The sequence below is a fragment of the Amblyraja radiata genome, chromosome 2, assembly GCF_010909765.2.
Source record: "Amblyraja radiata isolate CabotCenter1 chromosome 2, sAmbRad1.1.pri, whole genome shotgun sequence".
Classification (NCBI taxonomy): Eukaryota; Metazoa; Chordata; class Chondrichthyes; order Rajiformes; family Rajidae; genus Amblyraja; species Amblyraja radiata.
Window position 1 is genome coordinate 71,523,020 of NC_045957.1, and position 23,587 is coordinate 71,546,606.

A 23,587-nucleotide genomic window follows, 5' to 3' on the forward strand; every position below is an offset into this window, starting at 1 on the left:
AAATAGGATATAAAATGTGCAAATTATTCACATCACAGCAGTCGCCGCAATCCAAAAGTACTTATTTAACAGTAACCACTTTGGGATGTCCCGAATAAAATTGTACTGTGGAAATGCAAGCAATTCCATTTTGAAATTCCAGTGCTTTGTATGTTTTATTGTTATATTATTCCCTAGAACTCTGCTTGTCTACAAAGTTTTATATTATATAAGATATTCAATGTTCTTAACAATCACATGTTTACGTTTAAAATAAGTAAGACTTACGTTATAAACTATGGTGCAAAGAGTTGAGTGCTGGAACGTGAGAGTTGGGACGACAACCCGGCGGGTTGGGGGGTGAGGGACTGGCGGAAGTGACTGGGGGAAGGTTGAATGCGGCGGGAGCAGCGGCGGGAGGCATGGCGACGGCGACGGCGAGGGCGGTGGGAGGCGGCCGGCGGCAGCTGCTGCAGTGGGTCCGCGGCCTGACGGGGAGAGCCGCGCAGCTCAGGTTTGTCGCAGCGGGGCGGAGCGGGGCGGGGAGCCGGCGGTGGGTGGAAGGTTCCGGGCCACGGAGGGGGAACAGGCCCGCACCCCGCTGCCTTCTGTCAAGGACGATCCGCCAGCTCCATCATCCCTCGCTCCTGTACTAACTAAGGCCACCTTCTCCCACTCACGGTGGGGACGTGAATATCGCTCGTAAAACCCATTCTGAAAGCCCACAGAAGCATTCATTAACCTGCTATAACCTGCGGGAAACCAGAAAAGCAAATGTTGTCCGTCTCAATCTATCCCTAATTATTCTTTCTACCTAAACAACTCCCTCTCGTGTGCCTGTTACACACATGTGAATAAAGGTTTATTTTTCTGCGACCAAAAATTGGTCGTCATGGTGAAAATCGGTACTTTTGAAGTCGTAGGCGCAGTGGTAGTGGGGTTAGGGTTAGGGTCTGAAATTCACACGGTACAAAGCCAAGGTGAAGCTTTAGAAGTCAGACCTCCTAAATTTTCAGCCTTTAGTTTGGTATTCATTTCGCTCGTAATAACCTTTGTTGGTGAAGCATATTGGGACATTTCCCATGTTAAAAGCGGAGTATTGAAATTTTAGGGAATTACTCTAGTTCATTCCAGCTCTGCTTGAGGATTTCTGCAACTCTACCCCTTCTGTAGATCTGTGCTTCCAGAGCCCCAGACTTTTGAAAGTCCTGGCTGAGGAAGCAAATTCTCTTCAAATATAGTGTTTCCAAAGCTGGCCAGTGTACTCTGCTTGCATTTGGCCTGTCCATTGTATTGATAACTATGTTGTGGCAGTTTACTAAAGGACTGTGCTGTACAGCTGGCGGAGGTATTCACGAGAATCTTTAATCTGTCTCTATCTCTGGCAACGGTCCCCAAGTGCCTGAAAACAGCTACCATAGTGCCGGTGCCGAAAAAGTCTAAAGTCACCAACCTGAAAGACTACCGCCCGGTTGCCCTAACCCCAATACCAATGAAGTGCTTCGAAAGGCTGGTCCTCTCCCACATCAAATCCACCATCCCTGCCTCACTGGACTCTCATCAATTTGCATACAGGGCAAATAGATCAACAGAGGATGCCATCTCTCTGGCTCTTCACACTGTCCTGACTCACCTGGATAGACAGGGCACGTACGTGGGGATGCTCTTCATTGACTATAGCTCTGCATTCAATACGGTCATCCCCACCAAGCTCACCACCAAACTCCACCAGCTAGGACTCAGCTCGCCGATATGCGATTGGATCCTGAACTTTCTGACGAAGCGACCGCAGGCAGTGAGACTGGGCCCGCACCTGTCCTCCACTATCACCCTGAGCACCGGCACACCACAGGGCTGTGTACTAAGCCCCATGCTCTACTCCCTCTACACTCACGACTGTGTTCCTGCATTCGACACCAACACCATCGTGAAATTTGCAGACGACACAACAGTGATTGGGCTGATCACCAAATGCAGAGCGGAGGTGCAGAACCTGGCGGACTGGTGCGCACGTAACAACTTGTCACTAAACACCTCCAAGACCAAGGAGCTGATTATTGACTTCAGGAGATCCCATAATGGAGAATACACCCCAATCTTCATCTATGGGGACAGTTTGGAGAGAGTGTCCAGCTTTAGGTTTCTGGGCACTCACATTTCAGAGGACCTCACATGGTCGACCAACACCGCTGCGCTGGTCAAGAAGGCACAGCAACGACTGTTCTTCCTGAGGACATTAAAAAAGACTGGTCTGCCCCAACAGCTGCTGACAACTTTCTACCGCTGCACCACAGAGAGCATATTAACGTATGGCATCTCTGTGTGTATCTCAGCTGCACGGAGGCAGAGAGAAGAGCTCTTCAGCGCGTCGTCCACAGAGTGCAGAGGATTATTGGGACATAGCTACCAGCCTTGGAGAGCATCTACCACACACGGTGCCTCAGGAAGGCCGTCAGCATCCATAAAGACTCCTCACACCCTTGTAATGGACTGTACGAACTACTTCCCTCTGGCAGACGTTACAAGGCCTTCTACGCCCGAACCTCCAGACTCAGGAACAGCTTAATTCCCAGAGCTATAGCGACTCTGAACCGGCCCTGCTGAGTGCCCCCCATCCCCCCTGGACTGTCTCCCTCGGATGATCACGTCGCACAGACACATCTGCACTTTAGTCTGTGAACTGTTTTGGCTGTTTTACTGGTTTTTTTACAATCCATGTTCTCGGGACATCTAAACCAAATGTTATTATTTATTTATGCTATGACATCGGTTGGAAGCTGCATACCAAATCTCGTTGCGCTTATGTGCAATGACAATAAAATATATTATTATTATTATTATTGTGAAGAAAATCTCCAACATAAATTTCATCATCAGAATATGGCCAAATATGGTACAGGTCCACCGCCTATTTTTCGGCAACTGGTCCAGCCCCTTCTTTTACCCGGACAAATCCCCCCTGGATGTCCTCCCATCGTGGCTGGGCGATGTGGAATTGTAGCGCGGCCGGAGCCAGCAGATCTGTTCCCATAACCGACTTCCGTGGCCAAAATTTTGGGCCGGTATCTCGGCCCCCAACGACCGTGACCTTTGTTGGTCCGGCAAAACAGATAATCCAGAAAGGTGGCGAACCTACGATAGTTTATTATTATAATGTGTACTGAGAAAGAGTGGAAAAACTTTGTTTTGTGTGCAATCCAAGCAAAAAAAAAACCTGTAACTAGAGCCAGTGGAGCTAGTATGCAATTGATCTCTCGTGTCATCTGATGTCAAGGCTCTGGTGGCATTTTGAAAAAAACATGTGTTTATTGCATTTGTTAATAGCTTGATTACAGCTTCACAATAGAGGCGCATAAAGAGAACTATAGAAAAGTCCCATGTATTGCTGATATTTCTGTAGAAAGCATTTTTAGAATGTTTTCATTGCTGTGTGGAAAGGATCTGTAGATGCTAGTTTATACTGAAGATTGACACAAAGTGCTGGAGTAACTTAGCAGGTCAGGCAGCGTCTCTGGAGAAAAGGATAGTGACGTTTTATGTCAGGGCCCTTCTTCAGACCTGAAGGATCCGACTCGAAATGTTACATGTCCTTTTTCTCCAGAGATGCTGCCTGACCCACTGAGTTACTCCAGCACTTTGTGTATATGTTTAGATTTAATTGTTAGTTTCATTTAAAGATACAGCATGAAAGCAGGCCCTTCAGCCCATCAAGTCCATGCCGACCATCATTCATACGGGTTCTGTGTTCTCCCACTATCTCATCTATTCTTATACACTTGGGGTCATTTACAGAGGCCAGTTATAAACCCACATGTTTTTAAGATGTTGGCGGAAACCTGCACAGTCACCGGGAGAAGGTGTAAACTCCACATAGACAGCAGCCAAGTCTCTGACGCTGTGAGGCAGTAGCTCTACCAGCTTTGCCACTGTGCCGCTTTGAATGAAATTGCCTTTTCATCTGTGCAAATAACATTCTGGTCCTGTCTTTTTGTCCTTCTAGAAATCCATTATTGCTATTTGTCAGAACCAATACAGAGAGCACCTGGTGGCACGAGCATCTTTCGGAAGAAAACATTCACCACTTACGAAGAATTGTTTCTGAAGAATACAAGTCGTTGACCGTAAACAAATCTTGCCCACTAAAAGATGAGCCATGGCCCAGGTTATCTTGGGAACCAGGTTGGTTGAAACTGAAATCCATTGAAATTTGTAGATGCACTGGAATAATTGAGCAAAGAAAATTGAAAATTATTTGATATGGGTTTGTCTTGCCTGAAACAGTTTGAAATAATCTGGGTTTTAATGAACATTGTCCTGTTTGATTATTTTGTAACCAGTTATCAGGAAACGATACTTTAAAGGAACAGTTAAGGGATACTTTTAGAAAAGGAGAACCTGGAGGACCCTTGAATGTTGAGGATAATAATAGGAATCAATCAATCAACCTTTATTGTCATCTTGCAAGCAACAGTTGTACAGTGCAAAATGAAAAGACGTTTCCCAGGGAATAGCGGAGCATCGCACATGAAATTTAAAACATTTCACACATAATACTAAAAACAATCCAGTCCCTGATGGAACTGTATAAATAGTTAAAAGCAGGTAAAACACAACATTAAAATACAATAAACCAATCATAAAATGTCCGGGGCAGCTGATTTGAGTGGCCAGTGCCAGTTATTAAAGTGGCCAGTGCCAGTTATTAAAGTGTCCGTGCCGTGAATGTTGATACCAGGTCTCATTTTCCATGATTAATATTACACAAATAAATCTTTAGACAGCACTGCACTTTGCTGCTCTAAACTTTATTGAATGAGGTGGAAGCTACATTATATCAATTTGTTACAATACTTTATTTTTACTTTCAAGGAATATAAAAAAATAAAATTGTGTATTTAGTAGAACAGACATGGAAATTGTGGCACGGTTCCTGCTTAACCGAATATTGTCGTCTTGTTTATTTTTTAAGGTACCCGCAGGGTTGGACTTGTTGCAGCAAAGCTTGGGATGATGCCTTTGTGGACCAAGGCAGGCGAAAAGCATGCAGTTACGTTACTTCAGGTAATATTCTGGCATGAAAGTACATGGTATTATTAATCACCTTTAATGTCACATTAATGTCACCTTTAATGTCACATTTAATGTCACATGTCCTTATGGGAGAGGAGAGAATGTACAAATAGGAATTGAGCAGTTAAAAATCATGATTGTTATAGAACTACACAGTTCACCAAGTAGTTTTGTGCTATTAATCATTAAAATCATACGAACCCTGATATACAATAAACTCTCGTTATAACTTGAAGAAGGGCTCGCTGGTGCATTTTGTGAGTCGTGGGGGGGATCGGAAGCAGAGACCCTAAATAGCCAGAGAGGCGTGCGAGCCGGGGATTCGCTATATCCAAAATCCATTATAAAAGGGACTGTTAAAGTGAAGGTTTGCTGTATACATGTTTACTACTTGGCTGTGTTCAAATCGTTTACAGAAGTAGAGTTTGCGACCTTTTCATAATCTTTTGGTGGTTATGCTGCAATCTCAGTTCATTCTTTTTTTATTATTAGCAATTTCAAAGTCAACACTTTTGGGTAGCGTGAGCAGGTGTTTTTCGCATGATCTGAACTCTGAACATATGGTATTGTTATAGTGTTTGTAAAAGAGTGTTTTGCAAGTGATAGCTGTGGCCTATCTGTAATGGTTTTGCCTGAGTCAGAAGATTGTGGGTTAAATTCTGTTTCAAGATTATATGCACATAATTATAGTCACACACTCCAGAGTAGTACTGAGGAAATGCTAGAAATATGACAATGCTGACTTATGGACGAGAGATCAAACTAAGACTTATTTTAGATGGATCTAGAAGACCCGCATGACATTTGAGGTGTGACCAATATTTATCCTGCAAGCAACATTAAAGCAAGAGGTTATTTGGTCAGTCACGGTACTGTTTTGGGGAGCTTGTTTTGCACAATTATAATTTATCCCTACATAATAATGGGATTTGTTAAGGATAGGTTGTGGCTGATTAAATTTTGTGAGAATGTAACAGGGTGACCTGAAACCACTGTTAAAATGAAAAACACTTTTTGACAAGGTCCCACATGGCAGACCAGTCAAAAAAATAAAGATCAGGGTGAATGGCAAATTGGATCTCAGCTTTAGGAAGCAAATACAGTTTCTTTTCTGCAATTGTGAGTTGTTGCATCAGGTTCCACAGGGCTCAACTGATTTTGCAGTTTATATCAATGATTTAGACAAAAATGTTGGGAGTATAACAAAGGTGTTGATGTAAGCAGCTGCAGATGCCGGTTTACCAAAAAAGAACGCAATGTTTTGGAGTATCTCAGTGGATCAGCGCATCACTGGAGAACATGGATAGGTGATGTTTTGGATCAGGACACTTCCTCAGATAGGTGTTGCAGACCATACAAAAAAAAATCACGTGGTTTACTGTGAAGAGGAATGCTTTAGAGGTTCAACAAGAATTCAGAGGAAATGAGACGACATAGAATGTTATGGAGGAACAGAGGAGTGTATGTTCACATATCTTCAATGATAGTACGTGATTGTTAAGGTGGATAATAATACATCTGGGATACATTCTTTCATCAGCTGTGGTACAGAACACAAGAGCAGACAGCTAAAGCTAGAACTGTATGCAGCACCGTTTAGGCCACAGTTCCACTATTATGTACATTTCTGGTCATTACATTTCAGATAAGGTGTGGTTGTACTGGGGAAGCTGTGGAAGAGGTTTGCAAGGATGCTGCTAGGACTTGCAAATGGCAGCTATTGAACTGGGTTGTTTTCAGTTGCAGCAGAGGAATTCGAGTCATACAGCATGGAAACAGACGCTTCGGTACAATTTGTCCATCCCAACCAGATGCCCCATCTATGCTAATAAAATTTGCCATCCCTCTAAACCATCCCACAGCTTCCTGGAAGTGCTGAGTAGTTTAGTTTATTGTCGTGTGTAATGAAGGACAGTGAAAAGTTTTTTGCTGCTTGCTAACCATTCAGCAGAAAGACTACATGATTATAATCGATCCATTTACAGTGCATAGATACATGCAGGTTTGCCACTGCTACACGGGTGGTTTTAAACTGAATAAGGGGGGTGGGGTTGTCGAATGGGATAGTGGAGGATGGAGTTAAAGGGAAAGGGTTTCTTAAATGTGTGAGCGTAGAGACAGAGGGGTGTAAAATGAGGGTAGAAGCAATAGGTAGCAAGGTGAAAAGTAAAAGTGGCAGGCAGACAAAACCAGGGCAAAAATCAAAAAGGGCCACTTTTCAACATAATTGTATAAGGGGTAAGAGTGTTGTAAAAACAAGCCTGAAGGCTTTGTGTCTCAATCCAAGGAGCATTCGTAATAAGGTGGATGAGTTGAATGTGCAGATAGCTATTAATGACTATGATATAGTTGGGATCACGGAGACATGGCTCCAGGGTGACCAAGGCTGGGAGCTGAACATCCAGGGATATTCAATATTCAGGAGGGATAGAGAGAAAGGAAAAGGAGGTGGGGTAGCGTTGCTGATTAGAGAGGAGATTAACGCAATGGAAAGGAAGGACATTAGTTTGGAGGATGTGGAATCGGTATGGGTAGAGCTGCGAAACACTAAGGGGCAGAAAACGCTGGTGGGTGTTGTGTACAGGCCACCTAACAGTAGTAGTGAAGTTGGAGATGGTATCAAACAGGAAATTAGAAATGCGTGCGACAAAGGCAAAACCGTTATAATGGGTGACTTCAATCTACATATAGATTGGGTGAATCAAATTGGCAGGGGTGCTGAGGAAGAGGATTTCTTGGAATGTATGCGGGATAGTTATCTAAATCAACATGTAGAGGAACCAACGAGAGAGCAGGCTATTTTAGACTGGGTATTGAGTAATGAGGAAGGGTTAGTTAGCAGTCTTGTTGTACGTGCCCCCTTGGGCAAGAGTGACCATAATATGGTTGAGTTCTTCATTAGGATGGAGAGTGACATTGTTAATTCAGAAACAATGGTTCTGAACTTAAAGAAAGGTAACTTTGAGGGTATGAGACGTGAATTGGCCAAGATTGACTGGCAATTAATTCTAAAAGGGTTGACGGTGGATATGCAATGGAAGACATTTAAAGACTGCATGGATGAACTACAAAAATTGTTCATCCCAGTTTGGCAAAAGAATAAATCAGGGAAGGTAGTACATCCGTGGATAACAAGGGAAATCAGGGATAGTATCAAAGCGAAGGATGATGCGTACAAATTAGCCAGAAAAAGCAGCATACCGGAGGACTGGGAGAAATTCAGAGACCAGCAGAGGAGGACAAAGGGCTTAATTAGGAAAGGAAAAATAGATTATGAAAGAAAACTGGCAGGGAACATAAAAACTGACTGCAAAAGTTTTTATAGATATGTGAAAAGAAAGAGATTAGTTAAAACAAATGTAGGTCCCTTGCAGTCAGAAACAGGTGAGTTGATCATGGGGAACAAGGATATGGCGGACCAATTGAATAACTACTTTGGTTCCGTCTTCACTAAGGAAGACATAAATAATCTGCCGGAAATAGCAGGGGACCGCGGGTCAAAGGAGTTGGAGGAATTGAGTGAAATCCAGGTTAGCCGGGAAGTGGTGTTGGGTAAATTGAATGGATTAAAGGCCGATAAATCCCCAGGGCCAGATAGGCTGCATCCCAAAGTACTTAAGGAAGTAGCTCCATAAATAGTGGATGCATTAGTAATAATCTTTCAAAACTCTTTAGATTCTGGAGTAGTTCCTGAGGATTGGCGGGTAGCAAACGTAACCCCACCTTTTAAAAAGGGAGGGAGAGAGAAAACGGGGAATTACAGACCAGTTAGTCTAACATCGGTAGTGGGGAAACTACTAGAGTCAGTTATTAAAGATGGGATAGCAGCACATTTGGAAAGTGGTGAAATCATTGGCCAAAGTCAGCATGGATTTAGAAAAGGTAAATCATGTCTGACGAATCTTATAGAATTTTTCGAGGATGTAACTAGTAGCGTGGATAGGGGAGAACCAGTGGATGTGGTGTATCTGGACTTCCAGAAGGCTTTCGACAAGGTCCCACATAAGAGATTAGTATACAAACTTAAAGCACACGGCATTGGGGGTTCAGTATTGATGTGGATAGAGAACTGGCTGGCAAACAGGAAGCAAAGAGTAGGAGTAAACGGGTCCTTTTCACAATGGCAGGCAGTGACTAGTGGGGTACCGCAAGGCTCAGTGCTGGGACCCCAGCTATTTACAATATATATTAATGATCTGGATGAGGGAATTGAAGGCAATATCTCCAAGTTTGCGGATGACACTAAGCTGGGGGGCAGTGTTAGCTGTGAGGAGGATGCTAGGAGGCTGCAAGGTGACTTGGATAGGCTGGGTGAGTGGGCAAATGTTTGGCAGATGCAGTATAATGTGGATAAATGTGAGGTTATCCATTTTGGTGGCAAAAACAGGAAAGCAGACTATTATCTAAATGGTGGCCGACTAGGAAAAGGGGAGATGCAGCGAGACCTGGGTGTCGTGGTACACCAGTCATTGAAAGTAGGCATGCAGGTGCAGCAGGCAGTGAAGAAAGCGAATGGTATGTTAGCTTTCATAGCAAAAGGATTTGAGTATAGGAGCAAGGAGGTTCTACTGCAGTTGTACAGGGTCTTGGTGAGACCACACCTGGAGTATTGCGTACAGTTTTGGTCTCCAAATCTGAGGAAGGACATTATTGCCCTAGAGGGAGTGCAGAGAAGGTTCACCAGACTGATTCCTGGGATGTCAGGACTGTCTTATGAAGAAAGACTGGATAGACTTGGTTTATACTCTCTAGAATTTAGGAGATTGAGAGGGGATCTTATAGAAACTTATAATATTCTTAAGGGGTTGGACAGGCTAGATGCAGGAAGATTGCTCCCGATGTTGGGGAAGTCCAGGACAAGGGGTCACAGCTTAAGGATAAGGGGGAAATCCTTTAAAACCGAGATGAGAAGAACTTTTTTCACACAGAGAGTGGTGAATCTCTGGAACTCTCTGCCACAGAGGGTAGTCGAGGCCAGTTCATTGGCTATATTTAAGAGGGAGTTAGATGTGGTCCTTGTGGCTAAGGGGATCAGAGGGTATGGAGAGAAGGCAGGTGCGGGATACTGAGTTGGATGATCAGCCATGATCATATTGAATGGCGGTGCAGGCTCGAAGGTCCGAATGGCCTACTCCTGCACCTAATTTCTATGTTTCTATGTTTCTATGATAAGGGAATAACGTTTAGTGCAAAGTAAAGCCAGCAAAGTCCGGTCAAGGATAGTCCGAGGGGCATCAGGTAGATAGTAGTTCAGCACTGCTCTCTGGTTGTGGTAGGATTACTCAGTTGCCTGATAACAGCTGTGAAGAGTAGATAGGGTGGTAAAGAATCCAATACACTTGATTATATTAGTCAGGAAAGTGAATATAAAAGTTGCGGAGTCGTGTTAGAATTGTATCAAGCTTTAGACTGAAATGGGGAAGGACTTTTTTTCTTTGCAATGTAGTTCACAAATAAGGGTCATAGATTTAAAATAATTGGTAGAGCTATTACATGGGAGATGTGGAACAATTTTCTCATTCATGATTGCCCAAGTCTATAATTAATTGCATGAAAAGGTGGCGAGTCACAATACTTGTTGAAGTCATACTTGGATATTACCTGCAAGGCAATACAGCGCTCGAAATTAACGGTTGCCCGGTTGCCAATGGCCACCTAGAATCCTGCTGGGCAACCTAAAAGCCATGTCATTTTGCCCGACTTGATACTGCAAATACTGGTTTATACCGATAGACACAAAAAACTGCTGTAAATCAGCGGGTCAGGCAGCATCTCTGGAGAAAAGGAATATGTGATGTTTCGTGTCGGCGGCAGCGATAGTGGCTCCACCTCCTCCTCCTCCCGCACCCCGCCCGCCCTCATGGCGGCTGCTGCGTGCCACTCCGCCAACGGCGATAACTGCTTTCAAAACAAACCCTCCCGCACGCCGAGGCCGGGAGGAGGGAGGAAGGGCTCGGCCCCACACCTTCCTGTTGGCTGGCGGAGGGGGGGAGGCGGTTGCGAGGAGATCCCAACTGCCTCCCCCTTTGGCGGAGGCACTTGGCTGGACAGGGACGGCAAAGGCAGCGGGGCAATGATGCCGGTGTTGTCCGAGGAGCGCTGACCTTCCTTCCTCCCCCTCTCTCTCTCTCTCTCTCTCTCTCTGGCACGCCCCCTCCACCTCCCTTATCCTGGGACCCTCCTCTCCATACCGCACTGATCCCCATTCCGCCTCTATTCAGTCCTCACTGACATCCCCTGTGCTCCCCTCCCCATCTATTCATCCTGCACTGATCTCCCTATCGATCTCGCATTGATTCTCCTGCCACCGCCCCCCCCCCCCCCATCCATCCTACACTGGTCCCCCAATTCATCCTCTACCGACCCCCCCTTCCCATCCATCCTGCACTGCTCCCCCCCCATTCATCCTGTACTGATATCCCCCATTCATCCTGCACTAATCTCCCGATCCATCCTGTACTGACCCCCCCCCCCATTTATCCTGCACTGACCCCCCGCCCCCTCCATCCTGTAGTGATCTCTCCATTCATCCTGTACTGATGCGGCCATTCATCCTGTACTGATTCCCCCATTCATCCTGTACTGATACACCCATCCACCCAGCACTGATCCCCCACCCCCATCCATCCTGCTCTGATCCCCCCCCCATCCATCTTGCACTGATCCCCCCCATTCATCCTGCACAGACCCCCCCGATCCACACTGTACTGAACCCCCCATTCATCCTGTACTGATCCCCCCCCCCATCCAACCCCCACTGACATCCCCCGCGCTCTCCCCTCACAATTTTACCTACTCCAACCAACACTCATTCCCCTGCCTCAATCCATCCATCCCGCACCGATTACCTTCTCAAACCCCCCCCCCCCCCTATCTTTCCATCACGCACTGATTCACCCACCCCACCTTGACCCTACTGCGCTGGAAATGTCTTCAGAGCGAACATTGACTATGTTTGATAACGGAATGCAATCAAATGTGTTTTAATTCCCAATGTTATTATTTGTTTTAATCCATAATGATAGATTAATTAAATTGTGAACACGTGAAACATTAAAACCGCAGTGTTCGATTGTCACTGCTACCGTTGACACGTTACTACAGAATTCATTTTAACGTCAAATCAATGCTCTTAATATGGAGTATCAGTACTGTAGTTATTTAATGAGCAACATTCACAACTATGCGTTGGATTTATCCAGGTTTTACTTCAACAGTCGGTCATATACATCACAAATTTGGTCAGGAGATATTTCAGTTGAAATTTTAACGTTAATTCTGGTGGGAATTATGGAAACAGCGTTTATCAATAATTTTTTTTAAATCTGGTGCGTACAAACTGGGTATCTTCATTGCTGTTCACAACACAAACATCTAATCTGAATGTCCAGTAATGTGGCGTTTAGACACCTTTAAATATATTGCCAAAAGAACATTTGCTGCAGTTATGTCCTTTGGCCATCTCTTGTCAGTTTGTGTAATGTTTAACCTGTCAGATGGATATGGTCGGTTTTATCAGCTTTTATCATAAAATGCCTTTAGAAATTCCCTTACAACCTGTATATTTTGTTGTGGATAAATTATGTGGGAAACGAGAGTGTTTATGTACCAATAGCAATAACGACCCATGCTATGGCCATGTCATGATAATTTTCGGTCCTTCACAGAAAACATGCTTGCATCAATCTGTAGTGTGCATGGTTAAGCATATATGTTACCATGGCCCAGGATTTATTGACACAGGTTGATCATACGCTGAATAAACCAACAATATTGTTATTTGGAAGTGGAAAGAAATAATAGGAATTGCATTAATTGCAACGTGTAAAAAGAGTTGAGATACTATATTATAATTTTGCTGCATGTCATTGGGGTATATATCATGACTTGATTGGTGAATATGTTTAGTTTGTGACTTTATTTGAAGCAGAAATAATATGTGAATGCTTCATTGAGCATAATTCTGACTGGTAACTACTCACTTCGTCCGAGCACATTATCGCACGCGTCATGCAAGCCGTCTTAAATGACCACCTAAACTGTCATTGGGCAACCTAAAATGCTGGCTAGGTTGCCCGGCTGGCAACAGAGAAAAAAAGTTAAGTGAGAGCCCTGCAATGGACCAAGTACTGCAAATGGGATGAGGCTGAATAGTTATTTTACAATGGACAAAGGCGCCTTGAGCAGAAAGGCCTTGTGTTACCAATTTTCTATGATTCTTTGATTATTCTTAAATTGTTTCACTGCTTTTGATGCCCTGAAAAGGATGAAAAAGACACTATTAAAATGTCACTCATAGTTGTTGTTGATAGGATCATGGAAATGTACAACTTGCAAGCCTATCGCTGCGAGTGATGATAATGGGCTTTGTTTAATTCATCATTTAAAATTAAATATAGTGCACCTTATTAATCAATGCCTTGCTTATGACTTTGACTGTTGAATTAATATCAATAAATAATTACTGTTTGTGCTTTTTTCTAGGTCCAAGATTGCCATGTTGTATCATATATATCTAAAGAGCAGTATGATGGGAAAAGGCCTGTGCTGGTAGTGGGTGGAAAGAATACATCTTTGTTTAACGTAAGGAAATGTTTGTGTTATTTAATTAATTAATTATTGAACTAATTCATATTTGTGTAGATTTGTCTTGAGTTCTACCCTTTGCATTTATTCAGATAGCTGTACATTCAAGCCCCACTCAAGACACTTGAGCACAAAAATAAGGCCCATGCAACAAGATGGGATTAATTAATGACCTCTTTATAATACAATTCAATATCACATTATGCTTGAGGAAGAAAATATTGGGTTTAAGACTAGTATTTTAAATTCAAGTAAGGATAATTGTGAGCACAAGCAAGCAAAGCTCGATAAAGTGAACTGATAAACAAGGTTAAATAATTGATCAATCACATTGTAATGCCAGCTATTTACAGAAATCTCTCCATGAACAGAGGAGATGGATTCCACGGAATAGATAAAAATTCCAAGTGAAGGACTCTTTATTTATGATTATGTAAAGAATTAACAATAGTATGAGTTGTAAAAATAAAGCATACATTTACTCAGACAAATGGCAAGTCAAAACATTGTTTTAAACAAGCAAAATGTGACAAAACAAATTAGGGAAAAAATTAGAATACGAAAAAAACTTAACCAGAGAAATGTTGAAACAAATAGAAATCATTTTCTTCAGATATCTATGAAAGACAATTTCACAAAGTGAGCATTGGTCCGATAGACAATCAGCCTAGGGAATGAAAAAACGAAAATAAGAAGATAACAAGTAAAAATGTATTTCATGTGTTCACTTGTCGAAGATACAAGTAACATCAAATAAATCATTTTGTTGCAAATCATGAATTGGAAGACAAGGACTAACCCTGGAAGAATATAGTTACCATGAAAATGACACTGAGCAAATTGGTAGTTAATGCATAGATTCTAGTTTTATTTTAAAAAATCCCTAGAATCGAGGGATTTCTTTATATTGGACAATAGCATATGTAACTACCTTATTCGAAAAAGGTGGGAGACACATTGCAAAAACTTCATGCCAGTTAGCTTAATATCTGTCAGTGAAAATGTTAGAAACTATTATTAAAGATGTTATAACAGGGCACTTTAAAAAAAACCCAACCTGGTTCTATGAAAATAAAATAATGCTTAACCAATTTATTGGATTTTTTTGATGAAGTTACAAATGCAATGATAAAGAGAAACCAGCAGATATATTTAATTTTCTGGAAGATATTTGATAGGGTGCCCCATAAGAGTTATTTGGGAAGATCAAAATAGTGCTATCGATGGGTTAAGTGGGTTGACAGAGATGTGGCAAATGAATTATAATATGGAAAAAGGTGAAAGTTTCCATTTTGGCTGGTAAAAACTTATGTAAATGCAAGTAGATCTGCTATAAATCAATAGTTGCATCCCTAAGAAATGTGTTTTAGAAAATGAGGACAGTTGTGTCAATAGGGTAAAGGGGCATAGAAAGTTTCAGGTTTGCAAAATCAAAGTAATTTTCTCCCATACGGTTTTCAAAAATAAAGGCATTTGCTATAGTTTATATTTGTTAAAAGCTAAAAAAATGACACAAATGTCAATTGAAATGATTGCTTGTCAATTTCAATGCCCACCCACAGTTAAAGTAGCCACTTATTCTTAAGTGAAAATGGTGTTTGATCACTGCAGGGAGGTTACCTGGTAATTTTTTTTCCCTTTTCCTGTTTAAATTCAAGACTGTTTTATTCTGCTTATCAATTTCCAAAGTGATTTTCTAGTTCCCATTGGTTTGACATTTTAATCAATTAAGGCGCATAATGAAAATAGTGTTCCCTAACTGGCCACTTGCATTGCATCCAATTCGTGTTCTGAAAATGAGCATAATAGAAGGAATTTCTATTTCTATGTGAGATTGTGAAGTTCTTGAGATATGAGAAATCTGGGTGTCTTAAGTATATGGTTCACAAAAGGCTATTATGCAGATAACAGCAAGTAATTAGGAAATCTAACAGCATGTTGCCATATAGCATTCGGGGAATTGAATACAAAATGGACACAATACTTCAATTTTGAAGGGCATCGGTGAGATTGCATCGGGAGTACTGATGGTATTATTTAGCAAGGTTATTATGCATTAGAAGCAGTTCAGAAAAGTCTTACTAGATGAATACTTGGAATAAGGCAGTGGGACAGGCAACATCTCTGGAGAGAAGGAATGGGTGATGTTTCGGGTTACTTCAGTTCTTTGTGCCTGTCTTCGGTTTAAACCAGCATCTGCAGTTCCTTCCTGCACAATACTTTGAATGAGTGGGTTATCTGGTAAGAAAAGCCAGATTCACTAGAAAATCCAGAGAAAAACATGTATGATCGATCATGGGGTCTTAACAAAGTTGATGTAGAGAAGACATTTTCTGGAAAGAACTTGGAACTAAGGGTTACTGCTTAAAATGAAGAGTTTTCCTATTTAAAACAGTAACAATTTTTCTCTGAGGGTTTGAGTCTTTGGATTTCTCTTCCACAAAGGGCAGTGCAAGCAAGTCTGAATGAACGCACAGATAGCTATATTTTTGTTGAGCATGGGGTGAAAGTTTACTGCTATCAAACAGGGATGGAGAACTGAGATTATAATTGGGGCAGCCATGATTTTATTATATGATGTAGCAGGGTAAAAGGGATGAGTGGCCTCCTTATTCTCAATGCTGCAGTATTTGGTGTGTTGTTTTTGTTTCTGCATAAAATTTAAAATTAAACCCATGTGACCTGTCTTTTTGTGTCTGATGTTAGTCTCACAAAAGTATCAAGATTTCACCTCTTAGTTGAGACTGAGTAAGTGGCTGAGAGGAAATTAAGTTGGTGGTAAAATAATAGTTTATGGTACACCTGGGGATGTTAGCCTTTGTTTTTTTAGCATTTTCAATGATGTAAATTGTATTAATTGCTTTAACTGTTTGGTATCTGTTAAGAAGTGGGAGGTCTTTACTAAATTGGAAGTGAAAGGTCTGTGATTAGAGTACATCTAGAAAACATGGAGAATGGTTATTAGGAAAAAAATGTCTCCAATGGATAGATATTTGGGAGTTTGATGAAATGGAAGCCATTTCATTGATTAAATTTGATCACTCTACCAAGCCAGGCAGAAGGTAGGATGGTGAATCTGTGGAATTCTTTGCCACAGAAGGCTGTGGAGGCCAAGTCAGTGGATCTATTTAAGGCAGAGATAGATACGTTCTTGATTAGTATGGGTGCCAGAGGTTATGGGGAGAAGGCAGGAGTATGGGGTTAGGAAGGAGAGATAGATCAGCCATGATTGAATGGCAGAGTAGACTTGGGCCAAATGGCCTAATTCTACTCCTATCTCTTATGATCTAGGCCTTGCAGGATTTTGCAGAGAAATCAAGTGTGGGTGTGGAGAGGAGATAAATGTGGTCAACAATCTTGCATAAAAACAAATCCCCAAGATAGCAAATGGTAGAATGAATTGCTAATTAAATGTAATATTGTCAAATGTCAGATTTTGTCAACAATAAGTTATTGGGCTGTTTAAGAAGGAACTGCAGATGCTGGAAAATCGAGGGTAGACAAAAATGCTGGAGAAACTCAGCGGGTGAGGCAGCATCTATAGAGCGAAGGAAATAGGCAACGTTTTGGGTCTGAAGAAGGGTCTCGAAACATTGCCTATTTCCTTCGCTCCATAGATGCTGCCTCACCCGCTGAGTTTCTCCAGCATTTTTGTCTACCTAAGTTATTTGGCTTCTCAGTATGCAGGATATATTAATCAGCGTAGCAAATGGTGCAATATTTGTATCTGTGATTTATTTAACAACAAATATCCTGTCAGAACTACAGAGTTTTCAGTGCACCACTTAATAGTATGTTCCAGAATTTTTCAGTTATTATTACCTGCTGTATATTACCATCTGAAATGGCCACAGTAGATATTTAAATTATAACATTTTTAGAATTGCTCATCTTAACTGGAGGAAATCTGTGATTTTCCTATTGAGTTTAAGCAATCAGCATCCAGGTGACCTGTGATTGATTGAAAATAGCTTCTTGATTGGCCACTTTAACCAAAATAGCATCAGCAATTTACCCTGAGTTAAGCATGGTGATTGGTACTCTTAAGTAAAATATTCCTCTTTGCCGTGATCTATTCATATTCAATAAATTTTATTTTTAAATTTGCTTTCACTCTAATCTTTGAGTGTGCAGAGGACACAGCAATTGCATAACATGTTTTCTCATATGTAGGGTGAGGGTTATTTTAACCTAACTACCATACTTTGAATAGTCTTTATTTTGAAACATTCTGTCTGCTTAAATATTACGTTTTGTTGGAAATGAAGAGTGAAGTGTGAAATATAGTTATTAGAAGAGATCAGCCTATAAGTGCAAATCTAATTTGGTTCCTCTGGTTAGTGACTGAATTAAAAATTAATCAGGGGAAATTATTTTCTACACTAAATTAAGCTATTAGAAATTGCTATTGGGGAGGTTTTAAAGTGCAACAGATTTCCCCTCTTGCAGATGTTACAGATAAAATAAAAGTTTATATTTCTATCTGAAAATGGGAGCTTTGCGTCGTATGAATTTCATATTAATTGTGCATTATGGTGCGTGTAGAGTTCTGCAGCTTCCCTCCACCTGAAGATTATATCCTCCCATTCCCGGAATGTTTTGCTGTGTGTGTAACATATAAGAGTCAGGAATTGAGCCGTTATCTCATCTCTTCCCAACTGACCATCATTGCTGACAAACCATAAAACCAGGGAATCTGGAATACATTTAAACCCACCAATCGAAGAATTAGAATAAAGAAATGTTTGTTTCTCAATACACATAAATTTCACTTAAGGTTAGTTACTTCATATCACAATACTTTGTGTTGAATAATATAGCCAAAAATATATTGGCTCATGAACTATCATCTAGGTGTGCAAGGTAGAAACTAGTGTATCATTGTCCCAAGGCCATCAGCTAAATATAGTCTGCGCACTGCTTCAGGCAATCACTTTGCACTACATTCTAATTACAACTGTATTCAACTGCATCTTGCAGTGCAGCCCCATTATTGAGTTTGCTGAATCTTCTCCAAGCACCTTTAGTATGTTTGTTGGTTAATTTATTTTTGTTTTATGCCCTTAACCAGTATTCAACAGCCATTGCTATCTGCTTTAAATTAAGTATGACAAGATTGGTGGTTGTTTACATACTCTAACCATGTTATTGTGATTATATTTTCCAACTTTCATAGCACTTGGCTAATTTTAAGCAGCAGGTCCAATTATTAAATAGTTTTCGTTTTCTGGAAACAATTACCATTTCGAAGAAGTGATCCATTCAAGACATTTTTCCATAATGGTTTAGAATTCCTTTGGTTTTGGATCATTAGCATTTTATTTTGCAATGTCTCTTTTTCACATAGTAATGAATTGTGGTGGGAAATTAGCGCCTTGGAAAAGGCAGTACTGCCTACCCCTAAGCACTCCTAGGGAGATGGTGGCAAGTTACTTTGAGGGATTGAGGTCCATTTGGTGGGAGTAGTTCCATTATGTTCTATCCTAGTTTAAAGATACAAAAAATATGTATTTTCAGCAAATTGATGATGCCCACATAAACGACAAAGAAAAATCCCAACAATTTTTGAGGTCTGATGAAGGGTCTCGACTCGAAACGTCACTCATTCCTTCTCTCCAGAGATGCTGCCTGTCCTGCTGAGTTAATCCAGCTTTTTGTGTCTACGGTTTAAACCAGCATCTGCAGTTCCTTCCTGAAGGTTCACCAGACTGATTCCTGGGATGTCAGGTCTTTCATATGAAGAAAGACTGGATAGACTCGGCTTGTACTTGCAAGAATTTAGAAGATTGAGGGGGGATCTTATAGAAACTTACAAAATTCTTAAGGGGTTGGACAGGCTAGATACAGAAAGATTGTTCCCGATGTTGGGGAAGTCCAGAACAAGGGGTCACAGTTTAAGGATAAATGGGAAATCTTTTAGGACTGAGATGAGAAAAACATTTTTTACACAGAGAGTGGTGAATCTCTGGAATTCTCTGCCACAGAATGTAGTTGTGGCCAGTTCATTGGCTATATTTAAGAGGGAGTTAGATGTGGCCCTTGTAGCTAAAGGGATCAGGGGGTATGGAGAGAAAGCAGGTACAGGATACTGAGTTGGATGATCAGCCATGATCATATTGAATGGCGGTGCAGGCTCGAAAGGCCGAATGGCCTACTCCTGCACCTATTTTCTATGTTTCTGTTTCCTGCAAATTATAGTAATGGGAAATGTTTTTCTGTCAATGGCCAAGAATTTTCTGAAATAGCACAATTAAGAATATGTATGTAGATGGTTTATGCATGCAACCTATAACGTAGCTACCTCAATACCACTAACCACGCCTTAGTTATCTCAGTATAATTGTGATATCTTCCCCTTGCTCCTCCCCTGGTTCCAGTACGCCTGAAGACTAGATGCAGTCAGTACTGGGACGTGCCTTACATGTGCTTTTATTAAATACTCAGTAAAGTTACAAGTGTGTCACACTTGACTTCTTTACAATGTATATAGATTTTTTTTTCATCAACTCAAAATGGAATTCATATTTACGACATGTGCAGCAATCCTTTAGAATGAATCGAAACATTGACAGCAATATTTGTTTTTGTAAGGATAATGTAAATCATCTGATAACATGTCATTTGTAATTCAAGGCATATTTTTCCTGCCACAAATTATCACTTTTTGTTCTAAGGTTTCCTGGCCGAGACTCCAAAGCTATCATTATTCATGAGGAATTATTTTAAGTATAAAAAATATTGCATATTAAGCAAAATATTGTAGGAACTGATAATCTGAACATTTTGTTATTTCTTAATGTTTGACATTTGATTATAGTATTTCTAAATTTTATATTTGAGAGTTGTTGCAAGTTTACCATTTTCATGGTTTGAACTGGAAACTAAATTAAAGGTAAACTCAATAGTAATTAAAATCCCACTCTGGAGACTTGAACACAGACCTAGGCTGGCACTCCAGTGTAGCTCCAATATTTTTAAGATAAGTCATTAGATCGAAGCTGTCTTTTTCAAAAGATTCACAGCACTAAACAATTGAGGGCAAAAAGTTCTGACAGTTCTGACTGCTTTGGTACATTACAGCAATGACTACACTTACCTATAGTGCTGGCTGTAAAGGACTTTTGTAAATATGGAAAGAGCTGTAAAATACAGTTTAGTTTAAAGATACAGCGCGGAAACAGGCCCTTCGGCCCACCGGGTCTGCGCGGACCAGAGATCCATGCACATTAACACTATCCTACACCCACTACGGACAATTTACACATTTATACAAAGCCAATTTACCTACATATCTGTACGTCTTTGGAGTGTGGGAGGAAACAGAAGGTCTCGGAGAAACCCAACGCAGGTCATGGGGAGAACGTGCAGACAGCACCCGTAGCCGGAATCAAACCTGGGTCTCCGGTGCTGCAGGTGCTGAAAGGCAGCAACTCTACCACTGCGCCATCGTGCCTGCCCTAAAGACAGGTTATCTTTATTTAATGCACTACCAAAATAAACGTGGTAAAAATTGTGCTAATTGGGACAAATTGTGGCAAAATTAATGTATGGAATGATTGTGCAGAATAATCTCTCATCACTCAAAAGCCTTGCATTGAATTGCAGTTATCCAGTGAGCCAGTTATGCTAGTTGTGTATAAATAGGCCATGCTATCTATGCAATCAATCATCACTGATTTATACATCTGTGTTTCTTTCTGTAGAAGTCAGAATCTTTCATGGAAAAGTACAGGCTAGCTGGCATACCCCCAAAACGGAAATTGACAACATTCAAAGTCTCCGACAATGCTATTATTAAACCAGGTAAGGTCTCATATGGAGCTCGTACATTGGTAATGAGATGGGCAAAGACTGATAAATATGTTTCTGATATATATGTGTGTCACTGGCATTCTTAATTCTCCTAAACATGCAAGGCTGTGTCTGTCAGTTAAGAATCAGCCACGTGCCGATGTTTGATGTGAATTTGCAAATTGGGTAACAGCAATATTTCCATTTGTGGACCAGATAAGTATTAAAAAGAAAATGGCCACCATGGCAGATGCCTTTTCTAATTTTCTGAATTTAAATTCCTCCAGCTGCCATAGTCAAATTCTAAATTATCACACAAGATCAATAGATCAGAGCTCTGGAGGGCAGTAGATCACTTAATGCTACATTTTTGCAGTCTTGTTTTATCCTTAGTGATCTAAATTTTAAATTTGGAATCATTCATAATGATATGTCGTTGCCATTAATATGATGTTAAATTGATTCTAGGTACTCCTCTATATGCTGCTCATTTTCGACCAGGCCAATATGTTGATGTCACAGCAAAAACGTAAGTTTATGAAAAGATGTATATATTACAATGCTGTCTCATCCTGTCCTCAATGGTGAGGTTTAATTTGAAGATGGATTATAACTTTCTTGTGTGAACATAGTGACTTCTGATTGTACCATGGATTTCATAGAGTAAACCATTCAAAGCCCTTTCATGGGAGCATATACTAAAATAAATAATTGCTGCTGTACTACTTAAGCACGTTTTAGGCTAGATGTCCAGGAGATTGGCCAATGTCCTATGAGTTTAAAAAAAATAAAGAGAGGATGGAGTCTAGGAAGATATTTTTGAAACTTGCAGGATTGGTAACTAAAGGCATAGCTACCAAAGGTGATTGAAATCGAATTTGGGAGAGAAAAACAGCAATCTTGGGGTTTCCGTTCTGGAGAAACTTACAGATGTGAATGATGCGACATGAAAAGATTGGAAAGTTAAAATGAATTTTAAAATGTAAGCATTTTCAACTAAGCACCACTAAGGTCACCAAGCAGAGGGGTGTAGGAAGGAACTGCAGGTGCCGGTTTACACAGAAGATAGACATAACACGCTGGAGTAACAGCGGGACAGGCAGCATCTCTGGATAGAAGGAATGGGTGACGTTTCGGGTCAAGACACTTCTTCAGACTGTGAGTCAGGGGAGAAGGAGACATGAGGAAGGGTAAGGTGTGAAAAGGAGACATGAGGAAGGGTAAGGTGTGAAAACGAGACATCAAAAGAGATGGAGATCAGGAAAAATGTAGAATAGATCATTGTTAGCTAGGAAAGGATGACAATAAAGCAAACAGATAAAATGTAATCTGGGACAGTCAGACTGGTCGGAGAACTGGGAAGGGGGAGAGAGGGGTGGCGAGAGGGGGAAAGCAAGGGTTGCTTGAAGTTAGAGAAGTCAATACCGCTGGGGTGTAAGCTGCCCAACATGAGGGGTGCTGGGTGAACAGAATTGTTGAATAGAGGCTAACTTGGCCTGGCTGACCAGTGATCACCCCATACACTAACTCTAACCTACACACACCAGGGAAAATTTACAAATTTACCAAGCCAATTAACCTACAAACCTGTACGTCTTTGGAGTGTGGGAAGAAACTGGAGCTCCCGAAAAAAAAACACGCAGTTCACGGGGAAAGCTTCCAAACTGCAAACAGACAGCACCTGTAGTCAGGATCGATCTGATTTCCGAAGCTAAGCAGGATAGGGCTTGTTTAATACGTGGATGGGGGACCACCTAGCAATACTGGGTGCTGTAAGCTTTATTGCTTTGATAAAAGTACATTAAATTATGAGGGGCATAGATGAGATAGACAGTGTGAACCTTTGGGGCAGCATAGTGGCACAGCGGTAGAGTTCCTGCCATACAGTGCCAGAGACCTGGGTTTGATCCTGACTACAGGTGCTGTCTGGATGGAGTTTGGAAGTTCTCCCTGTGACCTGCGTGGGTTTTCTTTGGGAGCTCCGTTTCTTCCCACACTCCAAAAAGGTACAGGGTTGTAGGATAATTGGTTTGGTAAAATTGTTAATTGTCCCTAGCGTGTGTAGGATGGTGTTAGTGTGCGGGTTGATCACTGGTCGGCGCAGTCTCGGTGGGCCAAAGGGCCTGTTTCCTTGCTTTATCTCTAAACTAATTGCAGTGGC

General features: G+C 41.3%; 1 protein-coding gene across 1 annotated transcript in view; it reads left to right on the forward strand.

Moving 5' to 3' along the window:
- The first annotated feature begins 374 nt into the window (after window positions 1-374).
- mrpl3 (mitochondrial ribosomal protein L3) overlaps window positions 375-23,587 on the forward strand; it is a 57,275-nt gene continuing 34,062 nt past the window's right edge. Inside the window, exons 1-6 of the mRNA XM_033048692.1 lie at window positions 375-493; window positions 3,980-4,158; window positions 4,949-5,040; window positions 13,534-13,632; window positions 21,339-21,438; window positions 21,895-21,955. Of these exons, the coding sequence (XP_032904583.1) occupies window positions 402-493; window positions 3,980-4,158; window positions 4,949-5,040; window positions 13,534-13,632; window positions 21,339-21,438; window positions 21,895-21,955 (623 nt within the window). The 5' untranslated portion in view covers window positions 375-401. The remainder of the gene's footprint in view (window positions 494-3,979; window positions 4,159-4,948; window positions 5,041-13,533; window positions 13,633-21,338; window positions 21,439-21,894; window positions 21,956-23,587) is intronic.